At 36.8% G+C, this 25,684-nt stretch overlaps 1 protein-coding gene across 1 annotated transcript in view; it reads right to left on the reverse strand.

Moving 5' to 3' along the window:
* Positions 1-25,684, reverse strand: part of FucTB (alpha-(1,3)-fucosyltransferase 10) — a 99,384-nt gene that overhangs the window by 27,800 nt on the left and 45,900 nt on the right. Inside the window, exons 4-5 of the mRNA XM_090390086.1 lie at positions 21,373-21,498; positions 18,556-18,833 (exon numbers count right to left, since the gene is read on the reverse strand). Of these exons, the coding sequence (XP_090246212.1) occupies positions 18,556-18,833; positions 21,373-21,498 (404 nt within the window). The remainder of the gene's footprint in view (positions 1-18,555; positions 18,834-21,372; positions 21,499-25,684) is intronic.

The following is a 25,684-nucleotide window of genomic DNA, read 5'->3' on the forward strand; positions in this document are numbered from 1 at the left end:
CTGCAAGTGGAAATGGACATCGTTGAGATTAGAAATGAGACCACGTATATTTGTGAAATGAATTAGGAAGTCCTTGGGAGGTTTAGATCTTTTCGCAGATAAGCTTGTTCTATTAGTTTGACAATTCATGGTGTATTCAATAGTAAGAAAAAGTGGGTGGGACATGCTGTATGAAGTAATGAAATTTTTGGATATGGCGTACATGTGGTAAGAATATACCCAGATCCTTGACATAATGTGGCCTCGACAATGCTCCCCGCATACACACTACTCGGACTCCCTCCAGTCACTATCTGGCAGAGTAGAGGTAGCAAGATTATACGCTAGCTGATCCGGAAGCCTCCTAGAGAGTTACCAATAGGTTCGGTCCGGTGTACTAACTAGTGGCCGGCCTGCGAAAACCGTTTTAGAGCTGTACCCTCGAAATGTAAGGAATATTGGATCTCGCCACGACGTTCATCATAACCTCAAAAGTCATCAATCATACTGCATGATGGAAGAGATAGGGAAGGGTTGACCGGAACTTAGCTCTAGAGACTAAACATGGGTTCCACCACTTCAAGCCTCCGATAAGCAAAGTGGTGGTATTTCACCGGTTGATGAGCGTCATCTACCACCTAGTACTGCCTGGTAACATAGAGGGGCAGCATTCCTCCATGTGGTGTGGGCGCCACTCCTCGACCTCTGCTTACGTTGGTTCACACGTGGGTGGTCACCCACCATGTGCTTGTGCATGGAGGTTATACCCAGGATTACTAACAGTCCCACCATCGTGAAGGTGCAAGCAGAGGATTTGGCTGCCACAGACCGTCCTGACTTCGCCGAAATTGGGTCCACTTGACTTGAGTGTCGCCCGAATATCAGTTCCATCAGCGTTTTAGACTCCCAGGTAGCAAGTACAGCTTGTCTGGCATATCTGAGAGAATGCCTGTGACAACCCTCAAGGACCATAGGGATACATTTGCACATCTCTAGTCCATGGGAGCTTTTCTTAATCCAAGGATGCTTGCATAATTATTGCTAAGGGTTGACTTCCTTCCTTCACTGCTTCCCTTAATATAACTGGACAGATTCCATCTACCCCAGGTGCCTTTCTTACGTTTAACCTCAACTTCTCTTCCACTTTCTTCTCAGTTATAACGAAATCTGAAATAATTTATCTCCCTGTTAGAGCTTGATAAACTTCTGGCATTTCCTTCTGTAAAGAATTCCTCATGTGTGAATGTAGATGCAAAATACTCATTCAGTTTTTCAGCAACCTGAGCAGGTTCATCAACAGTCAAACCATCGACATTGAGCGGACCAATTGATTCATCCCCTTCTTTCTAGTGTTTATATAAGTAAAGATGTATTTGCTGTTTTTCTTTATTTGCTTTGCCAAAGATATCTCATAACCTGCCTTCACTTGCCTGACTTCCTTTGTGACTTGATTACAGACTAATTTATATCTACCACAGTTTTCTGTGGTAGATATAAACTACCAATAATTTATATGTATCACATGCATTTTTCGTCTCTGCCACAAAATCTCACCAGTTCATCTGAAATCCAATTAGGCCTATACCTTGAAGAGCATTTCATAGTTGATATGAAAAGCCTAGTAACTTCTGCGATTAATTTTCTAATGGTAACATTATCTGTTGGTCCCACTGCATAGAATTTAAAAACTGTTTGAGACCACCATACCTTTACGAAAGCAAAAACCTTTCCATTTACCCTTGATGGTAGTCACATCTTTAAGCAAATCTCAAATCAATACGCTGTGATCACTGTCACCTAGTAGTTCTTTTATCTGCAGATTCTTAATGCATGAATAATCTCACTACTGATAATCAAATTAAGAGTATTATTCCCTCTTGTTGCCTCTCCAGCATGCTGCTGTTAAAAACAGATATCCAATAAATTCACAAAAGTCTTACTAGTCTGTGATTAACCAACCCACAGGTTTCAGTCAATACCTGGAAAGCTAAAATTTCTTGTTAGAAGAAATTCTGATTTACTGGCCCGCTCTATTTCTATGTGCAGTTGCTCACTGCACTCAGAGTTATTAGGCCTATAACACACTCGTACTCTCATTTTTGCTTTCCCAGTGCTTATGTCACACCAAACTGACTCAACATTGCACTGGCCACCCATGTAAACTGGATGCACTGCCTTAAATTTTGTGTTTCTTTAGCACAACCCCTCCTATTCTGTCTGTCCTTTCTGTATACATTGTACTCCCATATTCAATTTCTGCATTCCTTATATCAAAGTGACACCACATCTCTGCATTTGATGGCTTGACCTGTGCTTTAATAAACTCTTTAATTATTTAAATTACATTAACATTTAATTCGAAAATTGTAGAACTCTTAAAGTACCATTTATAACTGACACAATAATAGCGTAGCTTAATTTAATTTATTATGATACTCACCTTTTTATAATCTGCATTGATGTTGGAATAAATTGGATGATAATTTTAAATTTAAGTTAGCATGAATAAGTTAGGATTTAAAAACAGAATTAAAATGTGCGCAATGAAGTAGAAGTGCACGTCTTCGTCCTTGGTTGTCAGTGTTGAAATTTGAAACGATTTTAGTTATACACTGTATAACTTCCTTGTGCACATTTTAATTCTGTTTTTAAATCCTAACTTATTCATGCTAACTTAAATTTAACCGTATAACTAAAATTGTTTCAAATTTCAACATTGACAACCAAGGACGAAGACGTGCACTTCTACTTCCTTGCGCACATTTTAATTCTGTTTTTAAATCCTAACTTATTCATGCTAACTTAAATTTAAAATTATCATCCAATTTATTCCAACATCAATGCAGATTATAAAAAGGTGAGTATCATAATAAATTAAATTAAGCTACGCTATTATATTGTGTCAATTAACATTTAATTTAAATAATTAAATGTTAATTATTTATATGATTATAGTGTGTGGTATTCCTTGAAAAATTTTCAAAATCCTACAATCCTGGTTTTAAAGTGATATGTCTCACTATATTAAACTGTCTCTTTTCTAACACTTCTGTCACTACATACTCAGTCTTTCTCCTTATTTGGATTCTCATCAAAATAGAGTCAGATTCAATAAGTTTTCTGCATCTGAACTTGATAGCCTTTTTGTATTAACAATGTTATTATTTCAGACATCTCCTACTACATGAACAAGCAACTTCAAAACTTCCTGTGATGATGATTTTAGCATTAGCATTAGCATTAGTAGAGGCATTTGATGCAAGAAAGCAAGCTTATGCAGCATCAGCCAAAAAAAAAAAAAAAAAAAATACCTGTCCAGCTGAGCCTTAAACTTATTTAGGCTATCAACCTCCACCACAAGGGATGGAAGTCTGTTCCACCAACCAACCACCCGCTGGCTAAAGGCAAATTTCCGCACGTCTATCCTACATCTGTCTTTCCTCAATTTGAATTTATGCCCTCTCAGGTGATTTTTCTGAGCTAGAGGAAGAATCCCATCAGCATTGAGCATGCTTAAACCATTCAAGGCTTTATACACCTCTATCAGATCACCTCGCTGGTGCCTAGTCTCCAGACACTGTAATTTGCAAACCTTAAGCCTTTCTTCGTAAGAGCACCCCTTTGTTCCATTCACTAATCTTGTTGCCCTTCTCTGTACTCGTTCCAGCAGCTCTACATCCTTCTTGAAATGAGGTCTCCAGACCTGTATACAGTACTCTAGGTGTGGCCTGACCATCGCCTTATACAATGGAATAATCACCTAATTATCCCTGCTGGAAAAATTCCTGTATATCATTGACAATACTCCATGAGCTACTCTTGCAGCCCGTCTGCACTGCTCAGAGAACTTCATATCTGCCTGCACAACCACCCCCAAGTCCCTTTCATTCTCTACCACTGTCAGTGTAGTACCACAGAGTTGATACGTTGCTCTGGGGTTGCTGTTTCCCATGTGTAGTACTTTACATTTATCAATGTTAAACTTCATTTGCCATCTCTCAGCCCATCTGCTCAACCTTTCCAGATCCTGTTGCAGCAGCATAGTGTCAGTAGTGTCCTTGACAACCCTGCCAACCTTTGTATCGTCTGCAAACTTGGACATTAAGCCCGATATACCATCATCAATATCATTTATAAATACAGAAAACAATAATGGACCCAACACTGAGCCCTGAGTGACTCCACTAATAACATCAGTCCACGATGAGCAGTGTCCATTGATTACCACTCTCTGTCTTCTCCCCCTCAACCACCCCTTTATCCATAGCAGCAATTTGCCTCCAATGTCACACTGCTCCAATTTGTGTAGCAGTCTTCCATGTGCAACAGTATCAAAAGCCTTTCTAAGATCCAAGTATATAATATCAAAGTTATTCCCTGCATCCAATTCTTTTGTGACTGCATCATAGTATCCAATCAAGTTGGTCAGGCAAGACTTCCCCTTAACAAAACCATGCTGTGTCTGAGCTATAACTGAAGTCTTGTCTAAATGATCCTGCAGTGCTTCTTTAACCAGTGCCTCCATTAATTTTCCTGGAACAGAAGTTAAGCTCACAGGTCTATAATTACTTGTGTCAGCCTTTGATCCTCCTTTGTGAATTGGGGTCACATTTGCACATTTCCAGTCTATGGGTACCTCCCCTGAGTCCAAGGAAGCTCTCATAATTATGGCTAAAGGTTTGCTTACTTCCTTTGCTGCCTCCTTTAACATAACTGGATAGATCCCATCCACCCCGGGTGCCTTTCTTGTGTTTATCTTCAACAATTTCTCCTCCACTTTACTCCCAGTTATTTCAAGATTCTGTAGCTTACTGCTAGAGTTGAATACACCTCTGGCATTCCCCTCGCTGAATAACTCCTCATGTGTGAATGTCGATGCAAAATATTCATTTAGTTTGTTAGCTACCTGAGCAGGATCATCAACACTTGACCCATCAATATCAAGTGGACCAATCTGATTCATCCCCTTCCTTCTAGAGTTTACATAAGTAAAGAACTCTTTGCTGTTTTTCTTTGCATCCCTTGCCAAGGATTTCTCGTAATCTGCCTTCGCCTGCCTAACCTCCTTTGTAACTTGGTTGCATTTCAACTTGTATCTATCTATCATAGGCTTCTGTGTCATGTGTTAATTTGTATGTATCCCATGCATTTTTCTTCTCTGCCATATGCCTCATTAGTTCATCTGACATCCATTTTGGCCTAAACCTTGAACAATATTTCTTAGTTGGTATGTAAAGCCTAGTAGCTTCCAAGATAAGTTCTTTGAATGCTTCCCATTTTGAATTTGCTGTTGGTAACATCATCAGTTAGTCCCACTGTATAGAATTTAAATACTGTCTCAATCCATCATAGTCGCCTTTACGGAAGCAATAACCCTTCCCTTTACCCCTAATGGTAGTTACCTCTTTGAGTAAATCCCACTTCAGCACACTGTGATCACTGCCACCTAGTGGTTCATTTATCTGCAGATTCTTAATGCATGAAGAATCACTGCTGATAATCAAATCAAGAGTATTACTCCCTCTAGTTGCCTCCCGAACATGCTGATGTAGAAAACAATCATCCAATAAATCCACAAAAGTCCTGCTAGTGTGTGAGTAACCAGCCCCCAAATTCCAGTCAATATCTGGGAAATTAAAATCTCCCATTATAAGACACTCTGATTTACTGGCTCACTCTATTTCCCTGTACAGTTCCTTATTATACTCATCAGAGTCATTAGGCCTATAGCACACTCCTCTCAATTTTGATCTCCCAATGTTTATGTCACACCAAACTGACTCCACACTGCACTGTCCAGCGATGTCGACTGGCTTCACTTCCTTGGTTTTTATGTGTTTCTTAACTAATAACATAACCCCTCCTCCCTTCCTATCCTGTCTATCCTTTCTGTAGACGTTGTACTCCCCAAATTGCAGTTCTGCATCCCTTATATCTGTGTGACACCACGTCTCTGATATCCCAACAATATCTGCCTTCGATGTTTTGAGCAATACCTCAAATTCATCAAATTTATTTACTAAACTCCTAGCATTGGTGTACACGCAAGTATACCTGCACCTGTTTCTATTCTTAGCTACCCTAACACAACCCATGTGTTTACTTGTACCGCAATGGCTCCCAGCAGTCTCTGAAATACCATGCATCTTGATTTTCAGGCTTCTGCTCATTCTAATAGAAGCAGTGCAAGAATCTCTTTCACCTCTGCCAGTGGCTACTGTCAATCTATTGGTCTTTGTCTCCCCCCAAGCTAGCAGTTTTCCGACCCACCTAACACTGCCTCGATAGCATCAGCAAATATTCTTGCACCCTTTCTATTTAAGTGTATCCCATCCCTGTAGAAGCAATCTCTCCTGTTAACAAGTACAGTCCAAGCTGAAAAAAATTCTACCCCTCGAGCCTTGCACAATCTTTCCAGGGCCGAATTGATCGACAAGGCTCTCATCATATACTCCCTCCTATCGTGTCTGGGCAGAATTGCAGACACTTTCAAATTCAAATATAAAGACTTTGAACTGGTGAAGTTCTATAAGCGCCTATAGAAATCCTCAGGGCAGAGTGTTGAATTGGTGCAAGTCGTGCTAGCATGCTTTCCCTAGCAGAATCATACACCGGGGCACCGTAATCAAGGTGAGATCTGATTAGGGCTCTATACAAATGCAGTAACATGTACCGATCTGCACCCCATGATGTAGAAGAAATGACTCTGAGTATGTTCATTTTTTTCAGGCAAGACATTTTTAGATGTTTAACGTGCTCTATGAAGTTCAACTTACTATCAAAAGTCAGACCAAGCAGACGAATGCTGCTCACAACTGAGATAGGCTGATTTGTTAAGTGTACTTCTGGATCTGGATGCATCTTCCTTTTGTTACAAAAGTGAACTACTTTAGATTTTGAACAAGAGAGTCGATACCCATTCTGTGCCATCCATAACTGAATATTATTAATTGAAATTTGGAGCTGCCGCTCAATGAAAGTCATGTTTTGAGAACTGCAAGAAAAAGTGAGATCATCGGCACAGAGGTATGAATTCACAGTGCTGGGCATATATTTAGTCATATGGTTTATTCTTATTGCGAATAAGGTGGCACTGAGCACAGAGCCTTGTGGGACCCCTTCTTCTTGTATATATGTTTGAGAGAGAACTTGTCGGTATCGGACTTGAAAAGATCTGTGCTGAAGGAAATTCAATATGAAGTACGGTAAGTGGCCTCTCAGGTCAAGGGAATGCAGATCTCTTAGGATACCAAAACGCCGTGTGGTGTCGAAGGCTTTTTCTACATCAAGGCATACCATGACGAGATGCTCATTTCGAATGAATGCATTCCTGATGTTTGTTTCCGCTTTGACCATGAGATCCAGGGCTGATCGATTTTTCCTGAATCCAAATTGATTGTCAGAAATTATATTTTTTGAGTCGAGAAACCAAGTAAGTCGACGGTGAATTATTTTTTCCAGGGTTTTGCTTAAGCAGCTGGTGAGAGAAATAGGTCTATAGTTTTCAGGAATGGAATGATCTTTTCCTGGTTTCGGAATTGCTGTTATATAGGAGTGGTGCCAGGAACTGGGGAAACAATGTTCAAGAAAGATGCGATTGAAAAAAGTGAGCAGTGAAGAGACCGATTCTTTATTTAAGTGTTGGAGCATTATGTAGTATATTCCGTCGGGGCCTGCAGCACTGCGTTTTGAGCTAGATATGGCTTCTTGAAGTTCAAGCATTGTAAGCGGCTGATTATAAGGTAAAGTACATTTACTCGTAGGTCTGAAGTTCAGTTTGGACTTTTCAGCTAATACTTTGATCTTCTGGAATGATAGTTCATATGCTGTTGAGGCAGATAACTGTGAAAAAACAGTCCCTAGGGCATTCGCTATATCTGTAGGAGAAGAAAGATCCTGTCCATTCCAGTTGAGAATTGGGGAGGATAATCGGGGAACTTTGCCACTTAGTTGTTTTATTTTCCGCCACATTATTCTTGAATCAGTATTTTTATTAATCGAGCTCGCAAATCGAATCCAAGATTCTCTTTTAGCTTTCTTCCTAATGTGACGGGCCTTGGCTCTGAGTCTCTTGTAGTTTATAAGATTGGCGGTGGTGGGATATTTTCGAAACAGATTCCATGCTCGGTTTTTTTCTTTTTTTGCACCTTTGCACTCTTCGTTCCACCAATAGTTTATGGTTCTATGGGTTGTTGACTGTGATTGTGGAATCGCAGTGCATGCAGCAGCCAGTATTTGTCTCGTGATGTGATCAGTAGCTCTGTCAATAGGACAGGTTTCGATTATCTGTTCATCAAAGGACACTCGGGAAGTGAATTTTGCCCAATCTGCTCTGTGAAATTTCCATTTTACGTAGTTTTGGGAAATTATGGAATGTCCTGTTTGAATCTTACATATTAGCGGAAAGTGTCAACTATTTAGGGGGTTGTCGAGGGCCATCCACTCAATACTAGGGAAGAGGATCGGAGAGCATATCGAAAGGTCTATTGCAGAAGTTCTACCCGTAGAGAGAGATGGATGTAGGTTGGCAAGCCAGTATTTAGTATAGTCAGATTTCGTCTGTCAGCAAGCTGTTCGATAAGTTGTCCTCGTCCATCTGCATTGGGAGAACTCCACAATGGATGGTGTCCATTGAAGTCACCCAATAAACAGATAGGGGTTGGCAACTGCTGAATAAGATCTTCCAGTTCATGGATGGTATAGGAGTGATTGGGCGATAGGTAGATAGAAATAATTGTCAAAGTAATACCAATCACAATACGTGTTGCAACAGCTTCGATGGAGGTTTGTAAAGGAATTAATCTGCAAGGTACTAGTGAGTCTATGAGTATGGCTACCCCTCCGTGAGCATTATTTGTAGCAGTTCTGTCTTTTCTAAAGAGTGCATAATTCTTAACTGAGAGTGATACATGACGTGTTAAATTTGTCTCTTGTAGGCAGATGCCTACGGGATGGTAACGATCAATTAACTCGTGGATATCATCAATGTTACTGCGAATTCCTCTACAGTTCCACTGTATGATTTGGTGCATTATTTGGTTTTGTTGCTTGAGGAAGATTCTGAGTCTTTTATTCCCAGGCTGTTTGTGGCGGTCGAGTTTCATTTTCTCTTTTCTTGGAAAGGTTGGGCGTCCAGTATCCATGACATCTTCTGCATGAAGATCTAGGATAGGTTCATTTGGGTCAGTATTGTTATCAGTGTCCATATTTACTGAAGTGATATTGTTTGTCTTCCTATTTGTAACTGAGTCGGTTTTTGACTTTGAAATATCTGATGGTCTATGTGGGGTTGCTGGTGGGACTGTGACAGGGGTGTTGTTGGCTCTATCTACTACCTTTTGCTCTTTTGGAGTCTGTTTCATTGATGGTGACAGTACAGATCAGGCCCAATCTGCAATCGACATGGTCGGGGGAACTGATACTTCAGTTTGTGTTGCTGTTGTTTGGTATTTTTGCATAGCTGCTGCATATGTGTTCTTAGGTGCGTTAAGCATAATTTGCTTTCTTGCCTCTTGGTATGTGACTTTTCGTTCTACCCTGTACTTTTGGATTTTTTTTTCAGTTTTCCATAGATTGCATGACTTGGAGTAGGCTGGATGCACGCCTTTGCAATTCAGACAGTGCGGTGTTTTGCATCACAGTCTGTGTGCAAATGTTCTTTTGACCCACAGTTTGGGCAGACTGGATCTCCTCGACAAGCCATTTGTGCGTGACCAAATTTTTGGCACTTGTAGCATCTTATAGGATTCGGGATAAAGGGTCGTACTCGGCAGTTGAGATAGCCGGCTTTGACACTGGATGGCAAGATAGGTGTTCCGAATGTCAGGATGATGTTGAGGGTGGGAACAAGTTCTCCATCTTTCCTGATCATGATGCGTTTGGCTTGTATCACTTTCTGATGTTTGAGTTCTTGGGCCAGTTCATCTTCTGTGACATTTATCAGATCCCACTCTGCAATTACTCCCTTGGAAGTATTTAGTGTTGCATGAGGGGTAACTTGAATGGGTAGTCCGCCAAATATTGTTAGTTTCAACAGTCTCTCAGAATGTGCACGACTCACTATTTCTACCAAGAGGTCTCCAGATCTTAGTCTTCTCACCATTTTGGGAGAGCCCGCCACATTTTCCAAACATTTTTGTATAAGAAATGGTGATAAGATAAGGAATGATGGGCATTCCTGTTGGTTTATGTCTGTATGCAGTCGTTTAGACTTTGTTACATCATGAGAAATTTCATGATCAGCATTGTTGATGGTACTGGATGAGCGCCTAGGCTGCTCAAGCTCTGGGTAATTGTCGTAGTCCATGTTAGGCTCCTTTTTGCCCTGGGAGGTTGACTTTCCCTCCCAAGTTTCCGGCCCTGCCACGGGGAGGCGGGAGCAGTGCCGCAAGGAGGCCAAGCGGTTAGATAAGTTAGTTGGTTAGTAAAATAGAGCAATATATGTAATGAAAAAGAAAGGTGAGTTTCCTTCCTTGTTCTTACTTGTGATTTTCAAGTATAGAACTGAATTATAAATGAACTTCCAGTAAAAAACGATATAACTTAAAATGAGCTTTTATCACTGGGAAAGATCGCTATATATTCGCACTTTGAACGCTTGACCTCGAATTCGCTTGGCACCCGGGGCCATCATCAAGATGAAGCTGTTCCCAACTAAAACTTCTAAAAGCCAGAAAAACAACTTCCTCCACTATTTCAATGATTTTTGGGCAAATAAGTAAGCAGAGTAATGGTCAGCTCTGTCTACAGAACTCATATTTCTTGTGTACTCACAAATAGTTTGTACACAAGAAATATAGGTGCTGTTTTCCAGTTTTAAAGTTTGACCGTCTCTCTCTCTTTACTTTTTCTGCTCCTTACTTCAAAGGAAGAAGAAAGAAGGGTGCATGGAAAGAAGAATGCATGGAAATGCACAAGTCTTTATTTTCTTTCTGAAAACCAACAATCCTGTGCTTTTCAATTTCCTTTGTGGTCTTCATTTCTGATGGTAATCCCTTTGTGTTTCCCATAACAGTGCCTGTTAGGTGTATATTTAGTCTATGAAGTTCTGATAGTTGGGTACTAATGGTCACTGAATAGATGAAATTCACCACCCTGAATACCATGAAGTAGTTTTTAGATGACATGAAGCACATTCCCTGAAGTGAAAGTCAAGCATGGTCTTATCAAATCAGTAGTAGGCTTTCCAAAATATGGCATAATAACTGACGTGTAACCTGTTTCTAGTCAATTAAAATGAATATATGAAGGCTAACTTTGTTGGCTTTTGTTGTTATTAACACTTGAATGAAATTCTTTTCTCAAAAGCAACAGTCATTTCAACTAGTGGAATATTTCTTCCTAGAAGAAAATATTCATGAAATTTTTCATTCAGATTACCAAAAATATTTTTTCTTTAGATCTTCTACTTTGAATTTTAGCAGCTTCATTACAAAAAAGGATGTGGATCTGTTCAAACTCATGATCTAGAGTGCAGTAAGGATCACACAGAATTCACAGAAATGGAATTCTAAAAGATATGACATGATTTTGTAAAGGGAAAATCATGTTCAACCAATATGGTTACCTATTTTGACAGAGCCACTCATAAGCTGTATTTAGAAATAATTTTGACATTGTTTACTTGGATATAAAGAAAGCATCAGATGTTACTGTACACGCTGGAACATGTTAGAATCACAGGAAAAATTCTCAAATGAATCCCAGAGTGGCTGCAGGGTAGGAAGGAGGCAGTGTTGTGATTAATGGTTACTCTTCAGATTGGGCTAATGTAAGAAGTGAGGTACCCCAAGAACTGGTACTGGGGCTACTTTTTGTTTCTGATTTTAAATGACATTGATGAACTGATACAGGGCATGATGTAAAATGATGCCAATCTTTTACATTTCATTTCATTCTTGATTCTGCCAATCAAGTACATTTCCTTACTGTAGCTCAGACAAAACACATAAAGGGGCATAAATTTAAAGTGAGGAACAATGGTTGCAGGATAATGTGCAGGAATTTGCTTTCAGCCAGAGGATAATTGACTGCTGGGGCAAACTTCTATCTGGTTTGTTGTGGAAGTGGACAGTTTGAATAGATTTAAAGAAAGGTTAGACAAATTAAAGGGAAATGGACAGATGATGTGGAGGGTTTTTTTTTTTTTTTTTTTTGCTGATGCTGCATAAGCTTGCTTCCTTGCATCATTTGCCAATACTAATTCTAAAAACTTCAGTCATAAGTCAAGCATACAAAGTAGAGTTTAATTCAGAAATTAAAACAGTCTATATGAATAGACTCTATATATGAATGATCCTTAGTAAAACAGGAATATTTTTATTTACATATTAATAAATATATGCTATTTAAATAGTCAAAAATGAATCAGTATTAAAATGAGACAGCTGATCTACACTATCCTCCAACATATATTGGTACATTAAATGAAAATATACCTGGATAGAAAGCAAATTTTTAATACTGACATAATTAAATCCCATGAATATGATTTTAATGACACCAGTTTCTCTCTCTCTCTCTCTCTCTCTCTCTCTCTCTCAAGTACATTTCCTACAGGCTTTTGGTATATGGAGACTAGAATTTTGCTTCAATCTAAATTTGGACCCTGGGAACATTATTCTCCTCAAACTCCTATCATACTAATTGTACTTTGTGGTCTGGTATATTGCCATGCTGATACAAATATGATCTGCCTCCAAAGAATTCTCATAGCAGATCATCTTCATTCACGGTTTTATCAATGATAACCAATGGATAGTCAAAACCAAAAAAAAAAAAAAAAAAAAAATCATAGGCCTATATAGTAGTAGCATAACACTACTACCGAACTTAATTATTGGTACAATACAAACTAATTGAAACCCTTCTTTAGGAATATGCCATGCTTAGGTCCATCCATCTAATGCCTGGACTGGGTAACATTAATTCATCACTCTACGAGGTCTGTCCGGAAAGTATCCAGCCATGTAATACATAAAAAAAAAGTAACTTACCTACAACAATGGCGCCTTAGTCCCCTTCAAAGTACTCTCCCTGGGACCTCACACGCTTATTCCATCATTGCTTCCACTTTTCAAAACAACTGCAAAGTCCTTTTTTGGGATCGTCATCAGCTGCCTCGTCATGTTCTCCTTAATCTTGTCCATGGTCTGAAATCTCCCTTTCAATGGTGATTTTAACTTTGGGAAAAGTCAAAAGTCACAGGGAGCCAAATCTGAACTGTAGGGAGCTGAAGAATGGGCTGGCACATTGTCATGATGAAGCTGCCAGTCATCACTTGTCCACAGCTGCGGCCGTTTTCTTCTTATTGCATCCCTCAGCTGGAGAAGGACTTCGATGTAGAACTCCTTAATTATTGTCTGGCCTGGAGGAGCGTATTTGTGGTGGATAACACCTTCACGATAAAAAAAAAAAAAAGCCGTCGACATGGCCTTGATGTTACAACGACTTTGCCGTGCCTCGGACATGGAAAATCAGGCAACTTACATTGGGAAGACTGGGCTTTTGTTTCAGTGTCATAGCCATAGACCATGACTCATCTCCAGTTATGACCTTTTTGAGGAAATCTGGGTCAGTGTTAACAGTTTCAAGCAAGTCCTGTGTAACTTCAGCACGAAATTCCTTCTGACCTCGTCACAGGAGCCGCGGAACAAATTTTGTGGCCACATATTTTATGCCAAGATCCTCTGTCAAAATCTCTGAAACAATAGTCTGTGGAATCCCCACATCTTCTAGTTCTCTCACTGTCAATCACCGATTTTCGTTGATTGCAGCCCTCACACGTTCAACATTTTCAGGTGTTTTGCTTATTGAAGGCCTTCCAGAACGTGGATCACTTTCAATGGATTTCTGCCCATCTTTGAAGAGTTGGTACCACATTTTTATCTGGGCTTCACTCATTGAATCATTATCAAAAGCCTTCTTAATCATTTGAATAGTTTCCGTCCAAGTTTGAAGCAAAACTTGATGCAGATTCACTGATCTACTCGCTCGGTCATTGTGAATACGACAGTCATACAGTACACAAGCTCATTCAATGGCATCTCACTGCCAACTGATTAGCCCTACAGGAGAGTGAGGTTAGTCAGTCGTGCATGCGTGCGCAGTTCATGCATGCACAGTAAGGTCTCGTCTGACGAGCTGCCAAGTTACATCAAGCCCACACGGCCAGTTCTCAAGATATTCAAAATGGCTGGATACTTTCCGGCCAGATCTAGTAAATCACATTCTGCCACTGCTATGATGTCCAATGCTTCTACTCTCTTCACCAGAATAGGTATTAACGCGCATAGAAGTAACAGCCTTGGCTTATATGTAACTGCACAATCATGATAACCTATTACACAAGGCATTTTTCTGATAACTGTCAGCCCAATAATTCATCATCAGTTGGTAAATGACATAAGTTACAAGTGAAAATTTATAGTATCAAAGTACCCAGGATGCATCGCATTAAACAAGTGGGAATTTGATTTGTTTGAGCTGCCATATAGGTGATAGATTCATAGGTAATCTGGTGTTTAGAATTTTGTATGATCTACTTTATTTAGATTTAGAATTTCATATGATTAATGAGATTATCAGAATTTAGAATACACAACACTAACCAGACACATGGAAAAATTAATACCACTAATATATCAGGCAGAGACATATTAGCATCCTATGAAGTTGTATCTCTTTACAGTAACATAAATTGTCAACTACACATTACAAAAATTGCGGGAGTTACTAGTAACGGACCCTACACTTAAAGATCAGCCATCCCTTAACATCAAGAGTAATCTAGAATTAACCAGCCTTTTAGTTAGGGCAAAACATTTTTGATTCAGGAATGAAATATACGAACAGGTATATGGCCTCCCAATGGGTTTAGGCATTTCCAGCCCACTTCTCTGAAATTTAGCTTGCTGCCATTGAAAACCAAATACTAAAACCCTTCCCTCCCAAAATCAAATTATTCATGCGATATGCAGATGATATACTAATTATTGGCGATAGGACCACCACTGATGAACTCGTACACAAATTCAATTCTATCCATAACAGAATAAAATATACTTTAGAACTAGAAGACAATAGCATTAATTTTTTAAATCTGACCATATATAAATCTGATAAACTCAAAACATGAACATACAGGAAAATTCTTACATTTTCACTCCTACCACTCCTACAGTACAAAAAAAAAAAATCAGTATTATATAACCAAATCTACAATGTGATCATATATAACCATTCACAGAACTATTATACCTGACAAAAACTTTTATAGCTAGAAAATACCCCAAACAGCTAATCCAAGAAACTATATTAGCCGTAAAAGAAAAAAATTAATAATCCCCGCATTGATAATATTAGCACTTATACACAAAATACCATAGTTACACTACTGTACCATAGCCAACTAGCAACTCAGCTCCATAATACCATCAGAGGCACAAACATCACACTAATTTTTTCATCATATAATAAACTGAATACATATTTTAGTAAGTATAAGGAAACGTATAAATACAATATCCATGATATAAACAATATTATATACCTTATAAAATGTCAACAAGGATGTAACGTGTTCTACATAGGTAGTACCACCACAAAATGTGGAACATCCAAAACAGCCAATACGAGAGCATACTATCATTATAATAGTTTCAAATCTGACCAACCAGAAACCGAATTAAGTCAACATGAACACTCTCATGACCCATTAACAGATAACACAATTACACTAATTAAACTTAAATCGAATTATAAGATATTCCAATATGAAGCCCTTGACATCAAATGGTTTCGCCAAAATAGATCATACGAAATTCTAAACGCCAAATTACCTACGAATCTATTGACAATATGGCAGCTCAAACGAACCAAATTCCCACGTGTTTGACACGATGCTGGGTACTTGATACTATAAATTTTCGCTCGTAACTTATGTCATTTACCAACTGATGACGACAATATCGAAAGCTTCATGTCTAGCTCTTGGCTTTTCAACATGCAAATTTCATACAGTTTTATAAATGACAACCAGGAAAAGGTGGTGCACTCCCTCTTCCTAAATATATGTTTTAAATTAATTAATCTATTAATATAATGGAATTTTCGGTTTTACTCTCTTTTTACCTGCCTTTCATGTAATTTTAACCTTAACTGATATGGATCTCAGAGGTGAGTACAAAGATAATAAGCTTTGCTAAGGATTTAATAGATAATGAAACAGTACTTCAAGCTTAAGCTGTACAATTAATCAAACATTTAACAACTGCTGGAAACATACAATATTTACAATGGTTGGATAGGTAGATCAAATATTCTGTTTCATCTAACTATCATTGAATAGGCATGTCTTTTATATCTCTTTTAACTGGTACAGTGGAATCTCATTAGTACATTTATGCTTGGCATGTTTTCTTGCATAGTACGATGATTTTCAGAAGCCCAATCCTATTCTTATTAACTGTATGTACAGAGATCCTGTTTACCACATTTATGATTTCCACTTAGGATGCTTAAATTTCATCCAGGTATGGGATTTTGTTTTAACCAACTATTTTAACTATAGGTTAATAATGCTATCTTGCTAAAGCCTGTGAGAAAATATTTTTGGAAGTCATGCAAACAACCCCACAAATGGAGATTCTTGCCACTTCCAGAGGGTGCAGAGTAGCCAGCTAATGCTTACCAGACAATCACAGCAGCAATGGTCAGCATTAAGCCTGGTGTGCTAAGGTTTCTTTTTCAAATAAATGCACTGAAGAAAGACACTATTTCATGTGATCTCAGCTGTCTGTTATAAGCCAGATCTTCCTATTTAGCTGTGCAGTTTTCATAAAGGAGATGAAGTAAAAAAAAAATTATGAATTATTTTGTTATGAATGCCAAAAAACTGAAAAATCATATAAGCAGTGGGCTGTAGTCCTTACATGAAGCATGCAAATATTGCATGGATACTGAATATCCCTCTATTTACACTCAATGTGATAATGTCCAAATTGGAGAAAACTGAAACCATGTTCAAAGAAATAGTAAGTGGCAAGAGAAAACAAATTTGTGAAGGATAACATCCAGAGCTCAAGGAATTGTTGCTGAAGTGGTTCAAGTAGGCACATGCAGCGAACATACCAGTGGATGGAAATGTAGTTTAGTCAAAGGCAACTGATTTAACCCAAAAGATAGAACTAGATGAATTTAAGGCATCACATGGCTGGAGAGAAAAATCTCAGAAGAGACATGATCTTGTGTACTGTTGTGAATACAGTGTAGGTGTTTCTAGCGTGAATCTAGAGACTGTTGATACATGGAAAACCAATCTGCCAGTCATTCTCAAAGAATAACACCCCAAAAATGTTTTCAATGCAGATAAAATGGTCCTGTTTTACCAGGCTTGTCTCATCTGCATTGTCATTTGAAAGTGAGAAATGCAGTGGGGTAAACTGAGCAAGTAAAGGCTTACAGTCCTGTTATGCTGCAGCAAAAGTGGAATGGAGAAGTTAGTGGTGATAAGGAAAGCAAAACATCCATGACATTTTAAGAATGTGCATACCTTTCCATGCACTTATCACCCAAACATTAGGCCATGGATATCACCCATTTCTGAATCTTTTTTTACAAGCATTAGATGCCAAAATGGGCTCAAAGGAGAAAAAAATTTTACTCTTTGTGGATTAGTATGTGGCTCATCCTCCAACACCTGAGATATGCAGTATGTAAATGTGGTGTTGCTCCTGGCCAATTGTACAAGTCACCTTCAAACTCTAGATCAAGGTTTAATTCAACGTGTAAAGAAAAATTATAAAGACTCAACAAAGGAGGATGTCTTTTGCGCATACATATTTTATTTGATTTGATTTCGATTTTACTGGCGCATTAGCAGCTAGGGCTATAATGCGCCACGCGCATACAGAAGAAAATTTCAATACTGGATGTGATGAATTTTGCATTTGCATGGGATTCTGTGGATACAAATAACATATAAGGATCTGTTTCAACAATGCGGGCTTCTGTCATGTACTTCTGATGGCCTTCTGGTAGTGGATAAGGATGACCGTGTGATAAAACAAATGGCAGCAAATTGCTGGAATCTCCCAGCCCTCATCACTAAAAGAAATGGAGATGCACCAAGCAGAAAGAGGTGCTGATGAAAACAATGATGAGGATGATGGTGAAGAACAAGAGCTCACACCAGTTACAATAGTGTTGAAAGCCATAGAAGCTGTGGACACTGTGCAGTGTTATATATGCAGTTCTGATGTTGATGAGATGTCAAGAGGTCAGAACAATAAGAAACAAATCAACTCTAGATATGTTTTTTTAAAAATGTCTGTTAAATAAATACTCACAAGAATTTTTGTTTAGTATATTTTCCCACTGATGACAATGTTTCTTTTTTTTTTTTTTTTTCCCAGTCCCCTGAAAAACATATTAACGAGATTCCACCATAATACCTGTTGCCTGATCTCTAGAATTAACCATTACTTCCTGGAGTAAGGTGTCCCAATACATGTTGAAGGACAGTGTTCTTGCTAAAAAATATAAGTCAAATATTAAGAAAAAAAGAAAAAAAAATACCTGTCAGGAAGGTCTTTATTGTGTAAACATTTACCATAAGAATCTACTCTGATATGCCTCATCAATTCCTTCACATATGCATCTCTGTCAGATGGCGTATCACAGTCAGTGTGCACAAACACCACAGGTGCTATATCAGCCAATCTAGAATTCTTAACAACTGTTGGTACAAAGTATTGTTGGCTCAGCAGTGATTTTAAGCTATCCAAATACTGCAGTGTCAGTGGTAAGTCAGAATGACGACGGAAGGTAGCTGTATGGTTGAAAAGGTCCATAACCTATACAAAAATAATTTATTTCTAACTGTAAGAAAGAAGCAAATAAAATCCCTTTTTGCAAAGGTAAGGGAAGAATAAGTGTTAACAATGCTTTTATTTTATTTAAGAATTTTATGGACTATCAATAAAATTAGAGCCAGTGAAGTTGTGTTTAATGCTTTCTGATACTATGAGGGCTGTTGAATAAACAATGATCACAATTTTTTTTTCCATAACATATCTTTATTATCCATTTCAAAGTAGTTCCATTTGATAAAATACACTTACTCCAATGTTTTTGCCATTCTTCAAAAACATGGTGGAAGTCATTTTTGACATGCATTTGAGAATCGCCTCCAATGCCTTTATAACTTCTTCTGATGACTAGAAATGTTTTCCCACACAGCTGCTTCTTTAACTTTGGAAATAAAAACAATTGCAGGGTGCAAGGTCAGGGCTGTAGGGCAAATGAGGAACATATTTGATATTAATGCTGGCTAAGTACTCAATGACAGTATAAGCAACATGAGGTCTTGCACTGTCGTGATGCAGCATCCACCCATCTGTACACAGTTGTGGTAATTTGCAAAGAATGTAATCCCTCACAGTGTGCAGTACAGTTCTGTAGTAAGGTCCCGTAACAGTTGTATGACGTGGCACAACATGCTGGTAAACCATTCCTTCAATGTCAAAAAAGAGATGGCCATAATCTTTCCTGCAGAAGCCACAACTTTTCCTTTTTTTTCAGTGTTAACAATGAAGTAGACTTACATTGAAGTAGAAATGATGAAGCCGTGTCTCATCTGCCGTTATCACCTTATGCAGAACTTCACTCTATTCAGTAACCATCTATTGAAGCTCCTGACAAACCTCCAAGCAAACTTGTTGCTGCTCAGGTGCGAGTAGTCTTGGAACCCAGTGTGCACAAACAAGTGTTATATGCAAATGGTCATTGAGAATACAGTATGCTTTCTACTGATATTCTCAACATCTCTGCCAGTTGCCTTACTGTTATATAACGATCTTCTCTCGTGATTACAGAAGCAGTGTTTATGGTTTCTGTGGTGATATTAGTGGTTGGAGCTCCAGGACCACTAATTTGTTATTGAATCATATCTGCCTTTAAACACTCTAAACCACCTGAGAGCTGTGCTATATGGAAGTGCAGATTCAACATAAGCCTCTTTTAACATATCATATGCTTCAGCTGATGTTTTCTTGAGACAGAAACAATTTGAGAGCAGCATATTGTTCCTCATGTGTCATGCTAGTTGTTATGTAGGTGAAACTGAAGAGGCATAAACTTGACCGAGATCACACAGTATATGCATGAATCAACTGTGCAGTTGTTATGTGATGCAGCTTGATTATGTCTTAAATTCCACAGCTCAGCTAGAAATAGCAAGCAGTACAGATGTTCATAAAAAATTATGTTCATTCTTTATTGAACAGCCCTCATACTAAACTTGATATGGGAGAGAGAGAGTTTTATTTAAATATCTATTAAAAATAGTGTGGAAAAATTTAAGCCCCACAAAAACTTTACTTATTACTGCATAAGGGTAAAAATCACTAAAAAAAATAGTATTTATTTAATGATGAATGATTTAATGAAGTTCCTATATGTGCTTGTGAGAATAGCTAACAATTTTATAATCAGTTTGATGTACAGAATGTCAACAGAAATAGGATCCATCTTAACTACATTTTCTTCCCCACTGTGAAATTTGGGATAGCGAAATCCTTAAGAACATACAAAACTCTAGCCACTCCCCCCCCCATGTACTACATCAAGAACTTACTTGGCCATGTGACTAACTTTATTCAATACTATTAATCCACTCCATTTCATCAATGGAATTACAGAGAACACCACAGCCAAAACCAGAACTCTACCAGAGATTCAGACAAAATTAGAGTAAGGAACAATACCAGTGGAGAGCAAAAGAGAAGACCCACAATATTCTAAGATAGCAGCTCTGTAGACTTTTAAAAAAACTGTGAGGATCATAACTAAAAAATAACCAAAAGCTTAAAAACTTTCTCTTCTCAATCAATAGCCAATCAACTGATTGACCATGACTAAAGTAAAGAAATTTTAAGGCGGCAAACTTTTTTTTTTTTTTTTTTAAATCATGTTCATGAAAGATATACCCTCCACCAATATCTTTTCTTCTCCTATCCTCCAACCTACAGCCAATCAACTGTGCACTATAAGCTCTGTGTTAGTTCTAAGATGGATATGTATTCACCATCAATCAAACAATAACTTTCCTTTATCAAGAAAACTGCGTGTTCCGACCAACTCACATCGTTGGTTGGAACACAAAGACATATTAGATGTTAGTGAGCAAACTGGTATGTATTAATAAATAAGGTTCTACATCACATGGCTTCCACAACATATCGTAAATCATATTTAATTAATTTCATTAATACAACATTAATAAATTCTCCAACATACAGTGTAATATAATTCAATTCAAAATCAAGACTTTTACATGAAGAGGCCCTTTAATCATTGCATTAGGGACCCTCCCTCCCATCTTTATTTGCTTACCTCTTTGGTAGAAAAGAGATAATTATTCTTTGGAGATTCTTCATGTAGTAATGCCCAGTCATGGAATGACTTTCTTGGAATTGGAAGATCTGTAGGTTTGAAGTCACTACCATAAAACAGAAATCCCTAAAGTTAAAAGAAAAATCTATATAAAAGGATATACAAAACTGTTTCCAAAATTCTACTGTAAAGTTTCATCAAGGGAAACATAAGGAAAAATATTTAAAGAAAAGTATTAAATTATGAATACTTTTTCCTAGATGGGTGGAACATAAAGGAATTACATTGGTTAAATGAATAGCAGAAACAGAATTGGTTATAATGTAAACAATGAATCAAGACAGCTCGGGACCAGTCATAATGGAGCAAGAAGTAATCAAAGTATTCATACTTCTCATCATCCTTCTATTTAATAGAAGGATGATGAGAAGTATGGATAAAAACAGAGGAGGAGAGTTTGGTTTCAGGAGGGGGGATGGGAACAAGGGATGCAATAAGCATGATGAGAATGTCGACAGAAAGACATCTAGAAATGAATAAATTTTAATTTATTTATTTCTATAATGAATAAATAAATATATATATAAAATATTTTGTATAATATTGAAGATAATAATATAGAAGGTAATTCAAGCTGACAATACCAAGCTGGAATTAAAGAAACACAAGGGATATATAAAAAAAAAAAAAAAAAATATATATATATATACAGTAAACCCCCGCTATTCGCAGGGGTTACGTACCTGAGAAATGCCGCGAATACTGAGTTATGGCTCCCATAGTAATAAAGGGGTTCCGTTCCAAAGTATGAAATATATAAGAAAAACTAGTCTAAAATTTTGTCTATGTATGTATTATATGTACCTTTATAATATGACTATGTACATAGACAATACATAGTGAAATGCAAGCATAAGGCATCGAAATGAAAATAAGAAACAATTTAATATTAAATGTAATATTTATTAGAAATTTCAAACAAATCTTTCAATCCAGCGCTTTTACTTTAGCTAAAAAACTTATTTCGCTAGTTCTATCACCAGTTTCGCTAAAGTGTTGATAAAGGTGTTTTTGCCTTTTCATGAATGATGAAAAGGGGAATTTTATTTTGAGTTCGGTCTTCTATCCACAGATTTAAAGCCTTTTCCATTTTTTCTAATTTAACATCACGAGTTACAGAGCAAATTTTTCAAGCAATTAGCACGTTTTCACGGACACTACGGCGGATTTTTTCTTCCGATTTTTTGATTGATCGTACCATTGACTCATTGATTTTATATTGTTTTGTCACTGAGGAAACACTTTCACCATTAGAAATTTTGTCTAATAACTCAATTTTATTCACCAATGTCATCACCTTCTTTGATATTTTCACATTTCCCTTGTTATTCGTAGCCATATTTTTGTACGGATTAGAAAGAACTTGTCAAATAAAGTCACTTTCTTCCGTTAACACACTCGAAAAAGTCTGTTTTACACTGCAAAATGGTAGATTTATCACTTTTGTAAGCATATCAATTAATAAATTGATAAATTTATTAAATTTATAAGCATATAAATTAAAAGCAAACGACAAAACCTTCCATGGCAAGCGCATAACACATACTGAACAAGGATTAGCAAGAAACATCCACGCTCACAATTTTGTCACCCCTCTCCCCCCACCCACTGAGCGCTGTTTTGACTGGGAAAGATAATTTTAGTCATGCCCATACTTTTTATGGCGGAAAATATTCACGGCGCTTTAAAATTCACATTTTTTTAGGTTTCATTTTATATTCAATCAGTGACCAGGAATAGTGGGGGTTTACTGTATATATATATATATATATATATACACACACATAAAACTTATCACTGTCTATCCAGAATCTAGATGACTTCAACTGGGACCAACCACCCAGACTGAAGGCAAAAAATGACAAGGAGTTCTGTTTCTGTAATGATCAATATCTGCTAAGATATATAAAATATAAAAAATCCAGAGATTAAGTAATTTGAATCTAAACCAATTAAAGGTAGTTAAAAATTTTTGAACCAAAAGGAAGATATTATAAATGTAAGCATTTATATTGAACATCGACCCGACAGAGAACATAATTTAATAATTAAAATAAGAATAAATGTAAAGTATAAAGCATATCTACCGTATCCAGGACATAATGTAACAATTAGTCGTTATGAAATAATAATCCCACTAGTGAGTATATATGTGGTGACCCCTATGTGATGGATATGGTAAAAATAAATAAATAATTAATTAATTAAAGTTAAGTTAACGCAAAGAGAAACATGCAGATAGTAAGAAGAATAAAAACTAATAGAGTAGGAATAATAGAACCTGAACTCCATAAAGGCAAAAATATAGTAGTACAAATAAAAAACACCTTTATCAACACTTTAGCGAAACTGGTGATAGAACTAGCGAAATAAGTTTTTTAGCTAAAGTAAAAGCGCTGGATTGAAAGATTTGTTTGAAATTTCTAATAAATATTACATTTAATATTAAATTGTTTCTTATTTTCATTTCGATGCCTTATGCTTGCATTTCACTATGTATTGTCTATGTACATAGTCATATTATAAAGGTACATATAATACATACATAGACAAAATTTTAGACTAGTTTTTCTTATATATTTCATACTTTGGAACGGAACCCCTTTATTACTATGGGAGCCATAACTCAGTATTCGCGGCATTTCTCAGGTACGTAACCCCTGCGAATAGCGGGGGTTTACTGTATATATATATATATATTTTTTTTTTTTTTTTATATATCCCTTGTGTTTCTTTAATTCCAGCTTGGTATTGTCAGCTTGAATTACCTTCTATATTATTATCTTCAATATTATACAAAATATTTTATATATATATTTATTTATTCATTATAGAAATAAATAAATTAAAATTTATTCAGTTTCTCCTACATCCTCGGATTACCCTAATAATTTCGGAGAAATAAGAACAAAGAGCATAGGACAGCTTAAAGACAATACAAGATATAAGTTGTAGCTTGGGTATGCCCAGGATCGCAAACCCGTTCCTATAGTAGGACCTGAGCTGAATTTGCATGTCACCTTAGCATGAACTTAAGTATATACAGTGTGATTATAAAATAAGATAAGATAAAATGACATAAAATAAAATAAATGATACACTATAATTTTGAGGCCGGTGGGTACAAGTTTTGTAAGCCGTAAGGCACCAAGAAAGCAAAGTGAATCCTATGTACATAATATACAGGCTCTAAATCCGTAATTATGGTAATCATATTGAAACAATGGGTTCAGAAAATAAATTTTTGAAATTAATTATATTTATCGCCTTCCTGAAGTGGTATTTCGGGTAAGCGATAGGGAAATTATTATTTATCAACTTATTGTACAATGCTATTATGTTTGCTGAACAGGTTGTGTTTTTATTGCAAATAGAAGCAATCATCAGGCATTGGGATAAAATGATATTAGCATGCACTGATTTTGATATATTAGATCTCCAGTTTGTAAGGCCGACTACATTGAAATTAAATGCGTCTCTTTTATTATATATGTTTACATCTATATTATTATGGAATATTTCTATACGAAGATCCAGGTAATTTGCTATAGTATCAGAACTGTTAGTTTTTTCCAATACAAGTTCTTCTGGATATAATTTGCTGTAATCCTGAATGAAATGCGGACAATTAAACACACATAGATCATCTACGTATCCGAACATAAGCAGGTTATCTTGGAATGTTCTTTCTGTAGAATATAGATAGAGGTTTGCAATTATGCAGGATGCTGGACTTCCCATAGGGGTGCCATTCACATTTGTAAGTATAACGAAGTTCCATCATATACGTAATTCTTAAAAATACATAAATTTATTAGAGTATCCCAGTAGGTTAAATCAAACTTTATAGCATTTTTATGTTCCAAATATAGTTTTTGGAGAACATATTTTAAATTATCGAGTTGATACTAGTGAATAAGCGGTTAAAGTCAAATGTTTGTATTTGGTGAATACTGTTATTTTTTATTGCATTTATAATCAGTAAGTTGTTATTTATTATAATAGTTTTATTTACATTATTTAATATAGTTTTAAGTAACTTTTCTAATGTTTTACCTGGAATTTTAGCATAACTATCTCTACATAATGTTATGAATCTAAATGCAATAGTTGATTTATGAAATTTAGGTATACCATATATAAACGGATATTTTAGGTTATTGTACTTTAATTTTTTATGCAATGCTATTAGTTTTTTGATTATTACATTAGGGGAAGATGCTATGTATTTGTATGTGCTACTGGACTGCAG

The sequence above is a fragment of the Mastigoproctus giganteus genome, chromosome 2 (genome assembly GCF_048544385.1).
Source record: "Mastigoproctus giganteus isolate SK-2022 chromosome 2, ASM4854438v1, whole genome shotgun sequence".
Taxonomy (NCBI): Eukaryota; Metazoa; Arthropoda; class Arachnida; order Uropygi; family Thelyphonidae; genus Mastigoproctus; species Mastigoproctus giganteus.